Source organism: Pezoporus flaviventris, unplaced genomic scaffold (assembly GCF_033815535.1).
Source record: "Pezoporus flaviventris isolate CSIRO_AGI_PZ_B2104156 unplaced genomic scaffold, CSIRO_AGI_Pfla_v1 ptg000063l, whole genome shotgun sequence".
NCBI lineage: Eukaryota > Metazoa > Chordata > Aves > Psittaciformes > Psittacidae > Pezoporus > Pezoporus flaviventris.
In genome coordinates, this window is record NW_026892611.1 from 3,846,044 (window position 1) to 3,857,242 (window position 11,199).

The following is an 11,199-nucleotide window of genomic DNA, read 5'->3' on the forward strand; positions in this document are numbered from 1 at the left end:
ACTCTTCAGCTAGCAGCAGACTGCTTAAAGAAAACCCAGCTTAGACTACTATTAATTTACTACCTAAATAAAACTTTATGAGTTACAGGGAAGGGAAGGAGCATTTCAGTTGTTAGGACTGAATATTGCATTTATCTGATTTAATACTCCCAAGCTTTTATTGGGCTATTTGTACTTAATTCATTTTACGGGAGCAGGCACAGACTGAGTTGAAATTCCCAGTCTGTTTTTATTCAACATTAAAGAGCATTCCTGTTCTGTTGGCAGCCAACCTCTCCTGCTGTTCACTGTGGCCAACCAGTACCATTAACTTCTGCAGTCTTATCCTGTAACTGCAGAATTGGGTATCCAGTGTTCAAGAAGACAACTGTAAGTAGAGATCATGATTTCATTATTTTCATTTTTTCCATACCTCTAAACGGTACTTTGAGTAGCTGCTCTTGCATTCTCTATCTCTACAAATAGACCAGAGCTGCCATTCTTTCTAATTCAGCTTATGGCTGGTATGCATTTTCTGAAGGTAAGAGATAGCCTTCATATTCCTGCACTTTATTTAATGTTTAATTTCTCTAGAAGGAGAAATTACTGTGAGCAGAAAATACCTTAGCCCTCATGTTTTAACAGTACCTTGGAGAGTTAGAGTATTTACGGGGTAATTGATATTTCATTGTCTTTCTTTTCCCTCAAAACAGGCAGATTTTTCAGTGATTTGGCAACTAGAGGAAAGCATATTCCAAAATAAGTCTTCGATCACTGTGAATATCACAAAGTGAGTATTGCTATTTTCACCACACAATACATGACAAACTAGAAAGGGTATATCAGAATTCCTACTCAGTGTCCATACTATTTATCAGTCACAAAACTATACTTTTCAACCTCCTGAGGTGCTTGGATCTATGTGAAAAACTTTTCCTTCCCTTATGAAAATCTTAACTTTGCTCATACTTCATTATTTCAGTGAAAGATGGAGCACCCTTTAAGGTCCTTAAGTGTAGTATGTATTTAAAAGCTTGTGTGTTCTAGCATCCTCCCACCTTAGCAGAAAGAACAGATAATTAAATACATAATCCAGCTCTGTTCCATGAAAAGCTTTCACTCCAAATGATGGGGATGAAAACATAGGTTTAAGGCATTTTTCTTGATTAGGGGCTATCTAATGGGTGGAAGTTACCATTCAGATTCCTTTCTTGTCATCTTCCTACCTTTAAAATGTATGGGGACTGACTGGTCCCCATTAAAGGGAGAATTTTTAAAAAGGAAATGAGAACTCATCTCTGGCAGCTGTACTTCCTTGCAAGCACAGTTGAAGCCAAAGGGTTCTATATTAATTTAATGTCCAGTTTTGTGAGGGGTAGAGGCTTTAAATTTTAATAAAAGCACAGATGAGCATTGGTTTGTGGGGAAACATTTCAAGGCAATGACAGCTTTCCAAATCTGTAGTAATTACAGTAATAAAGGGCTACTCCAACACTCCTGTACCATGTCATCACTGTTTCCATCCCTCTTGTACAGCCAATATTAACAATTCTAAAACCATAGAAATTAAGGACCAAGGCAAGCAGATAATGAAGTGGCTTCTTCCCTTTTTTAAGCATAAATGAAAATAGGACCATTCTGACTGAAGAATACATCCTTGATGTCAGATATGCATTCACTGCAGTCCTTACCAGGTAAGTTAGTTTTAAGAAGATTCAATTATATTTTATTCCTTTAGTCAATTAAAGGCAAAAGGATTTAGAGGATGCCTGGTATGTTTCCAATGCAATTTCCGTCTTAATAATTTCAAGCACTGCAGATTGTCAAGTCGCTTTCTGTGGTATGAGACAGCAAAAGTAGAGCCTGGAAGACAAAACAATAAAGCTCTGTCATAGGCCGGGGGTGCCTTGGGTGTCCAACTGCTTAGCTTGTAAAAAGTAGACTTGAAGATGACTTCAGAGATGCATCTGATTGACAGACTGCATATATACACATATATACAGACAAACTGCATAGACAGCATTCCAGTTACAGCAAATCTGATGATGGTAGCTCTTAATTACACTTAGTGCATATGGGTCATTAGATGTACTAATTTTTTAACACTCTAACTCACTTCCCACTCAGTTTGATTTATCATCCTCTTTAGACCCATTTCTTCAATGTATGTGAACGTTGGTGAAGGACTACTTGAAAACAAAGAATTCAGATTTAATGTAAGTATAGCTTCAGATTTAGGTCATCTGATTCACTTCCAGTCAGGACTGAAGAACACTTACTACTTTGTGCATTTTCTTCTGTAGATAAATGGAGAAAATCGCTTTAATGCTACCATCAAGTTACAGATTTGGGTTCCCATAAATATACAAGGTCACAACATAATGACAGTCAAAAATGCATCAGGAACACAGGTACCTTCTCCTATATTTTTCATAATCAAATACCTATTCATTAGTCCTTAAAGTGTGTGTGGGAGAAGGGGAATACTTTCAGAGTGTTTTTAAAACCTACACTACTGAACCTTTACATATTTACGTTTTGCAGCACGGTTCCATGTACAAACTTTGCCAAACTGAACAAAAGTTAAGTGTTAAAATTAAGTCAGAAGGTGGGGTTTCCCTTCTCTGTCCCCAACTGGCCTAACACCATTTATCTTTGTCCTCACTGCCCAGAATTGGTTTTGGTTTGTTTTTTTGGTGGTGGGTTTGTTTTTGTTTTTTTTCCTTTTTTCTTAAAAAAAAAGGAAAGAATTTGTAAGGAGGACAACAGAGTAAGGCAAGAACTTTTAAAAATCCAAGACTGAAAAGGTAAGAAAATTTCTGTAGAACTGAAGCCATGAATTGAGCCTCAAGAAATCTGTCTTGCAATCTCAAACATCACCCCTCAAAAAAAGGACATATGGAAACGTGTGAGAGCAGAACTATTTTGGGAGGGTTTTTAAACATTTTTTACAGCATGTTGTACACATTGGTAACCAATGATAACACTTCCTTGTGCCCACATTTAAAAAAGATCATACACAGAAGCAGCAAAGGAGAAAGGCAGCATCAGTAACTTAGTTCTTGGAAACACTGTGCTCCCTTGCTCAGTGGAAGAGGCTGCTGTTTTGTAAAACTTCATTGGCAGACTCAAAGTTCAGTACTTCCCTGTGGAACTTCTCCAGCTGCTGCTTTATTTTCTTCAGAGCAGAAGTTTTTTCCTTTTTCTTGTAGTTCACACCTTTCAAAAGTTTATCTGACAAGTAGTGCAGCCAGAGGACATTGCTGTGTGGATGATAGTCAGACCAGCTGTTGGAGTTCTCCACTTTCATTTGCCTGTAGATATCAAACTGGTAGTCCCCTGTGCCTTGAAACAGTTCTTCATCAGTGGAAAGGTCACAAAACACAGTTAACCCATCCTTCTCCAGCCGAGATAAGGTGTAATCAATGATGTTGACATGAATCCCTGCTGTGGGGATTGTGTGTGTTGCCCCATTCAACACATAACTCAGCTTCTTGACATTAGTTTTCTTTACCAGCACATTCCCCCAGTGCAAGTCCCTGTGCTCAAAGTACAGTTCCTGTTCCGCCACAGCCAGAGAAGCGGTGACCTGGTGCAAAATGCTTTTCGCTGTTGCCACTGAATTTAACTTGTTTCTCATATTCTCCAAGTCGCTGCCCCCAAATTCAAACTCCAGTACCATGAATAGCTGCTTGTCCCCATAAAGGTCTGGCCGATCATTTTCTGATCCTATTACTTCATGGTATTTGTCCCAGGCTTCCAGGAGATACTTAGGATAAGCCCCTTGAACACAGTGCACAGAATACAAGCTGATGAACCCAACAGTTCTATTCACAGACTCTTCAGATAGAAGACTGAGTTCTTTTGATATTATTATCTCAGGCAGAATCTCTCCAAAACTCTTTTGAGATTCTCCATTTACTCTTTCAGTCCCCTCAATGGGAATTATTTTTAAGGCCACAGGTCCTCTCTCGCTGCCAACCTGGAAGACCTCTCCGAACACCCCTTCTCCAATTTTCTTGCAGTCTTTCATCTTATCTAGAGGAATGCATTCCTCAAAAGTAATAGGCCCTTCCTGCTGGCATTCCCCAAACACCTTCTCTGCATCTGTAAGCATTAGTTCCAGAACAGAAGAGGAGTTCATAGGAGCCAGCAGGGCCATGGAGGAAACAGACCAAATAGAGCACTGAGCCTTACCAGGAGATAGCATTGCTTGGTGCTCCGAGAGGTGGGATTTCATGGAAGGGGTGCAAAGGATGCTGTTGCAGGAACTGTCATCCATGGTAACTTTCTTCTTCTTATGGAAGGAGAAAGATGCTTGAACCCTACCCCAGGAATAGGAGCTGTTGAGGAGTGAATAGTCATCGCCGCTTACATCTACAGACATCTCTAGTACACCCCTTTTCATTCTTCTTTGCCTCATCTGTGGTCTGGAAAGGGGGTTCTTAGGCTGCTGCTGTCTCTTGTTTTTGAGCCGTTTTGGACCGAGCCTTCTTGGCATCCCCCAGCGGCTGGCACTAAAGCCACTGATGCAAGCTTTCCTACAGGTACTGGCCTCTCCAGAAACAACTTTGGTGGTTTTATGTTTATTCTCTAAGGGTCCTTGAAAGCCCAAAGGAGAGGCTGGCTGCTGCCAGGCAAGCTGAGTATCTCCCTTTTTGTTTTGTTTCATGCTTGCCAGCCACACTGCCACTTCTTGAGGATCCAGAACCACCACTGGCATAAGCCGGTACTTCTCAGCTCCGCTTCTCTGACATCTCGAGGTTCCTTTTGTTGCAGCTCTACTTAGAGCATCAGATGGCTCATTAGAAGCGGCACCGTCATCATACGGGGCAGAGTGCTGCCGGTGGCTGTTAACAGGAGGCAGTGCTGCGGTGGCTGTCCGGGAGGACAAGGGCGATTGTTCCCGGCAGGGTTCCTGCACCATCCTCAGAACCCTGGGGGACCTTTGCTCCTTGGGAGCTGGCTCAGGGCTCCCGCCTGTGCCTTTGGAACAGGACCGTCCGGCTGCCTCCCGCCTCCCGCTGTCAACCCCCGGCAACAGCGAGAGCTGCCCCGAGTCCCCATGAGACAGCTCCAGCGCGCTCTGGGGGGCGTCGGACGGGGCACTGCGCTGCTTGCGCGGCGGGGAGCGGAGCTGGAGGCTGCCGTACAGCCCCGAGCCGCCCTCCGCGGTGCTGCTCAGCTCGGCCGGCGGGGTCCGGCGGCGGCGAGACCGAAGGCGCGGCTGCGGCCATTGCGGGGTGCTGCACAGCAGAGGGCGCCTGGCCCCACAGCGTAGGGACGGGGGCAGTGATGGCGGAGAGCAGGCGAGGCCCGGCGGCCCCGGAGCCCAGTTCTCCTTGTTCGCGGCTCCGTTGCGGCGGGTCCGCAGGCTCCAGGGGCAGACGGGGCGGTTACCCAGCGGCTGTGAGAGGCGCTTGTGGGGCGGCGAGAAGTCGGGGTCGTCCGAATGGATGGAGTGAGCGCTGGAGCTGGCTGAAGCGGCGCTGGAGCCGGTAGAGGTCGAGCTGAAGAACCGCTTACGGTCCTGAGGCGGCGAAATCCAGCGGTCGGGCAGCGGCACCGGGCGGACGCGGCCGCCGCGGCGCGAGTAGGTGCGGAGCAGGCGAAACTGCACCGGCATGATGATGGCGGCGGCGGGCGGGCCGGGCCCCGCCGGACACCAGCTGCGGCACCCGCCCGCCTCCGGTTCAAATGAGATACCGCGAGATGTGGGCGGAAGCGGCGAGAGGACGGGGCGACCCCGCCCCGCCCAGGAGGGGAGGTGCCCCCGCCAGGCCCCGCCCCCTGCGCAGGTTTGGCGCCTGCGCGCTGCTCTCAAAGTGTTGTTGCAGGAGGGGACGGCGTGCGCGGTCAGCGGGGAGCCGGCACCGGCAGCGCGGGGGGAGAGCGGCGGCACGGACCCCCAGGTGAGCCCTGCTGGCACCGGCACTGGCTGTTCAGCGGCGGGTCCCCTGTGACAGCCGGGGACTGAGCCGCTCCGTTGTATCGCAGGGTATTCGGGATGCGCAGTATCAGAGCGTGCACTGCTCTCTCCAAAGTGACGGCGACAACATTACCGTGATAGCGGAACTGTCTTTAAGCAATGCGCACCAGGTATATATGCAAAAAGTTTGCTTTGCTGCCTTTATTCATGGAATCATGGAATCATGGAATGGTTTGGGTTGGAAGGGACCTTAAAGTTTCTCCAGTTCCACCCCCTGCCACAGGCAGGGACCCCTTCCACCAGAGCAGCTTGCTCCAAGCCCCTGTGTCCAACCTGGCCTTGAACACTGCCAGGGATGGGGCAGCCACAGCTTCTCTGGGCACCCTGTGCCAGTGCCTCAGCACCCTCACAGGAAAGAACTTCTTACTAATATCTAATCTAAGTCTTCCCTCTGTCAGTTCGATGCCATTCTCTCATGTCCTATCCCTACATGCCCTTGTCAGATGTCCCTCTTCAGGTTTACTGTCAGCTCTGGGAGGCTGCTCTGAGGTCAGCCCGGATCTTTATTCACAGAATTGTTTAGGTTGGTGTCGTTTATGTTTAAATATGTTTAAGGTCACCAAGTCCAACCATTAACGTGTTGCATCTCAGCTTACTATTGATGCAGGGCACATGATCAATAGCAAATTTCAAAACTTCAGTTATGACTAAAATGGAATGGCAGTGAGCAGGGAGCATGCTGCAAGTAGAGGTTTATTACTGAACCCTGAATCAATGAATAACGAGTCTCATCAAATCCTTAGTAATGCCTTTATTGCTAAAATCTGTTACCTCTCAGAGGTCCAGGGTGAGGGTATCTTTGTACCACAGTGGTGTTGAATTTCCGCCTGTGACGCTGTTTTCTGACCCTGCAGAGCAAGAGGGATATTTTACTCATGCAGTGTCTCCCAGGAGGCACTCAGAAGAGGAGCCTGATCCCCTTGCTCCACTTCAGGAACTGCTCCTTGCGAAATGATTCTCGTAGTGCTGCCTGCCAGCTTCCACGGCACCCGGCAGCTCCTTATCGGCGAGTTACACACAACCTCATACACAAAAGAAACAGCTTGGTGGCAGCACTGCACAGGGTTGTTCTTACAGAGTCAATGAGGGTTTACTAATGCAACCCGTATTTTTCTGACAGGACCAAAAAAGCAACTGATATTTTGTTGCCTTTATTTCTTTTTCCATAGTTTTTAAAAAGTGGAAGTGCTTTGCTGGTCCCTGGGAAAATCACATTCAACAAAGAACGGTATCTGGGCCTGGAAGAAGAGAATCATAATGCTGAGGTATCGGAGCATCATGTAGGCAGCTTGGTCTTTGGAGCATGGACAAGTGTGAAACAAAGATGTTTTTGCTGAATCTAGAGAACCAATCCAGTTCCCAAAGTTAAATTCAGGGCCTTTTGAAGCAAACATCTGTTGTGCCATGGAATTTAGTGAAATCAGGTTTTGACTATAGGATAAAAGCTGAGGGAGAATATTTGCTAGTGCGTATCAGAAGTGTTTTTAGAGCTCTGTGTTGAACTTTCTGTATCTGACACTAGTGGCTAAAACAAAGGCCTCCTGTCCTCTCAAGGATTCCAATATCAGTATTCTTTCTCTTCCCCTAGTGAAGACAGATTCTTCTTTAATCTGAAAGACTGACACTGGTGGCTACTGTGATTACTGTAAGCTTATAAAGAAGACTCAGTAAATTTAACTCCCTTGGCTAGGCTTGCAATGAAAAAAACATCTTTCATAGTGTATCACAAACTACACATGTAGATGGAGAGACACTCCCTCTAGCATAGCTTAAAGATGAAGCACTAGCTCAAGCTATATAGCTTTCTCAGTTAAAAGCTAACCAAGAAAAAATAACTGGGCTTCAGTGTATGCTAAGTTGGTCTTGATTCTGTTCCAGATTACTCTTATCTTCCTGAAAGACGAAGTGTTTGATCCCTTGCCTATTATTGTAAGAAGCTGCTTTGGTGGACTCTTCCTGCTGGTGTTAATTATTCTGCTCCTCTGGAAGGTGGGTATCAGTAATGTATACACAACAAACCAGAAAACTTTTTGTTAGATGTTTTAACTTTTTTAAGACCTAAGTGTGAAAGCAGTATTTTCAACTGTGTGCTGAAGGACATCTGCCTCTTAGTGTTGTGAAATCTCTCTTGCGTTTTGAGCTGTTCTGAGCATTGCAGTAAAACCTCTTGAGTCCTGTTTTGAAGTGCTTTGCAGAATATTTGCACCTTACAAAGGGTTTATTATTGGTGTTCTGAAGAGTTTTGAACAATGTAGGCTTCAGGCTTACAGCTCTGCCAGAAGACATACCTGGGTTGCGTCCTACATTCACTCATTTCACTTACAGCAACCCTTGCAATTTTTGTTTTACATTGTTTTATGAAAAAAAAAAAATTCATATACAAAGACTTAATAAGATCTTTTATTTACTTTTTTTTTTTTTCCAGTGTGGCTTTTTCAAAAGAAAATATAGAGCTATGGTGGAGCAAGAGGATACGTCCTGAAGACTGAACTGGCCAAAGCAGACAGCTCTGTATGCTTTCCCCAGCTTTTGGAAAAAAAAAGTCTCTGGCAAAGTCAAAGTCTGGCTAAGATGCAAAGCAATCCATATTCCCTGGAAGAGCTATGGCACTCCAGATCTTGGCACTCTCCCATATTGCTGTTCTAACCATAGGGGCCCAGCTCTTTTGGGCAATTCGGTTACCAGCTTGTTTAATTTGAGGTATTTATCACAGAGGTATTGACAAACTCGATTCCCCATGAGAAATTTTGCTTATTGTAGATACACTAGGAAAAAAATCATCTTGGAGCTTGTTAGATTTATGTATTGGATTGCAGACTTAGTTGCTGTGATGCTGAGTGGCTCTTGATTTTGGTATTGAGTAGCTTCATAAAATTGAAATGAAAATTGATTAGGGGAAGCTTTCCATCCTGCTATTGCTATTGAAAATGGAGACACAAGCATTTTACATATACATGTATATATATATGCACAAATTTGTGCATTTTAATACTGTAAATAGTAACACAGTATGTCCCTTGATGTCTGGTTCTTGGAATCAGAAGCATGTGTATGTGGCTATTAGGGGGTTTTGTACCTCACAAACTTATTCCTGATTTCCCATTTTCAGTTGCTTTCAAATCCTCATTTCGTCACCAATAAACCTTTGTATCGTTGACGTCATTGCCAGTTCAGACAGACTCCTCCTAGATCAGATTTCCCCAAATTGTCACTAACACACACACCACCACCACCACCACCCCCCCCCCCCGCAGCTTTTACCACAGGTGTTTGCCATTTCCAAATAATGACAAGGACAGACATTTGATACTATTCCTCTCTCTGTCTTTCCCTGTCCTGAACTGTGTAGTTGTCTTATTTCTGTCATGTTTGGCTAACCATCAGCCCCACAAACCTAATGCGTGTTCATGCACAGCAGTAGATTAAACAAAGATTTTTTTTTATTCAGACCTTCAGTAGGCAAAACGGTTTCCATCCGTGTTGGCTTAACCCGTGTTGCCTGATGGAAATCCAAAGTTGCACGTAGCAGGGACTGAGAAGATGAGACTTCCTAGATGAGAGCTCAGAAAGGGAATCGCCTGAAACAGGGAAGCGCCTGTGTCAGGTCTTTTATCGTAACGGCTCGGTATTATTGGAGAGAAATGTGCGTTCCCTGGTCTGAGTGGCTTTGCTGTCTCCCCCCCTTTGTGTAAATCCTCTTTTTTTGTACTGTATTTAACCGCATGTTGTTTGAACATAATTCTTTGCACTGGAAGCCTGACCGAGTGTTGCACTTGCTGGCTGGAGGTGGTTTGAGGATTTTGCTGTACACTTTCCCAGGCAGCATAGCAACTCCGTGGCACTGCTCTCCATCACTCAGTCCAGACTTTGGCAGAGCTCTCACAAAGCCATTCTTCCTTGTCTGTCCCTCTGTGGAAGGAATTCCGTACGCAGAAAGCAGAATGTGCTGGGCTCTTTGAAGCTCTTCAGAGCTCTTTGAAGAGCCTCAGGCAAGACAGCTTCTCTGCAGTAGTGACTGTGGTGGTGGCATTATAAGGAAGATGCTTTTTTGAAGGTTCCTTTTTTATTCACTTGTTTATTTGTAAGTGTGAGGGCATGCTGGCTGTTCTTGTGGAAGGGAAAGGTTGTGTTCCTTTTTCCAATGCTCTACACAGGTCTTGCACTGAGTGACGTGTGCTGCGGAGAGCTGACAGTGGAAGGTCTGCAGCGTACTAGCAGTTGTGGTCTTGCAGCCCATCCTTCCTCCCCCTGCATCATCCCTTTTCCCCTATTTTCTTCTCTGAACTAAGTTTCCCTCATTACTTTGATCCCTTTTGTTGTCCCTTACGGCTCTCAAGAGGGTCTGCTCTTGCAGCAGGTAATGCCGTTTTCCATTTTAGATGTTTTTTCTTAAATGCATTACAGTGGTCTGTGACACGTAATTTCTGATGAGTGCCATTTGACCATGTAATTCTTTGCTATTGCTATAGCAGGTGCCAAACACGTGCAGTAATCGGATGGCACTTAAGAGATCAGTCAAGACTGCCAAGACTCACAGTCCTGCAAACCACAGCTGTGGTGCTGTTTTTCCATGGAAGCCTTGCTGTGCCTGCTTCTAAATTTATTTGCAATCTGTACTTTAAGCAAAATCCCCTGTGCAAAAGCCTTGTCAACACTCGTGGGCCTTGCTGCGTCGCCCTGGCTTTTGTGCACGCTGGCAGCGGTGCTCCCAATGACTGTGGCTGGGCAGGTGCCAGGAACTTGGGCACAACCACTGCCCGGCGGCTCCTGACCAGCCTTTCTGTGCTGCGTGTGAAGGACGCCATGGCCTTGGAATGGTGGTTGGAGTTTTGATCAAAAAGATGCATTTCCTTGAGCAGGGCTTCACTGCTGCGTGGCTTTTCAGAGACAGCAGCCCAGCGCCCACAGGGTCCATCCCAGTCTTGGCTGTGTCCATGAAGTTCTCAGGCTGTCCATGGTCTGCAGTGCCAGGACTGAGACCTGGAATTCGTCGGCTCTGCTTGAACTGTAGAGGGCTGCAACAGAAGGAAAGAGAGCAGAGCTGAAACCTGCTGATCTGCAGAGACCCGCAGGCATCCCTTCCAGCCCATGCCAGCCCCAACCATCCCTTTCCCTGGTCAGGAGGCGCAGGCGGACAAATGGATCACCTGGAAGCTGCTTCTCAGGATTGCAACAAATGCCCCCAAGATGTTCCCTGGAGCAGGATAGGGCATGGCAGCACACTGCCCAGG

At 45.9% G+C, this 11,199-nt stretch overlaps 2 protein-coding genes across 2 annotated transcripts in view; one reads left to right on the top strand and one right to left on the bottom strand.

The window, feature by feature from the left end:
• Positions 1–8,989, top strand: part of ITGAE (integrin subunit alpha E) — a gene marked incomplete at its 5' end in the record, with an annotated part of 32,790 nt that extends 23,801 nt beyond the window's left edge. Inside the window, 10 exon segments of the mRNA XM_061470249.1 lie at positions 268–369; positions 693–769; positions 1,596–1,673; positions 2,129–2,195; positions 2,283–2,390; positions 5,817–5,891; positions 5,977–6,078; positions 7,138–7,233; positions 7,847–7,957; positions 8,394–8,989. Of these exon segments, the coding sequence (XP_061326233.1) occupies positions 268–369; positions 693–769; positions 1,596–1,673; positions 2,129–2,195; positions 2,283–2,390; positions 5,817–5,891; positions 5,977–6,078; positions 7,138–7,233; positions 7,847–7,957; positions 8,394–8,450 (873 nt within the window).
• HASPIN (histone H3 associated protein kinase) lies at positions 2,710–5,627 on the bottom strand. Its single transcript, XM_061470226.1, has one exon. It carries the CDS (start codon positions 5,603–5,605, stop codon positions 3,065–3,067), a length of 2,541 nt encoding a protein of 846 aa, XP_061326210.1. The 5' UTR covers positions 5,606–5,627; the 3' UTR covers positions 2,710–3,064.
• Positions 8,990–11,199: the final 2,210 nt, after the last annotated feature.

Excerpts from the sequence above, each read along its gene's own strand:
- HASPIN (XM_061470226.1), bottom strand. The coding sequence starts at position 5,605 with ATGCCGGTGCAGTTTCGCCTGCTCCGCACCTACTCGCGCCGCGGCGGC.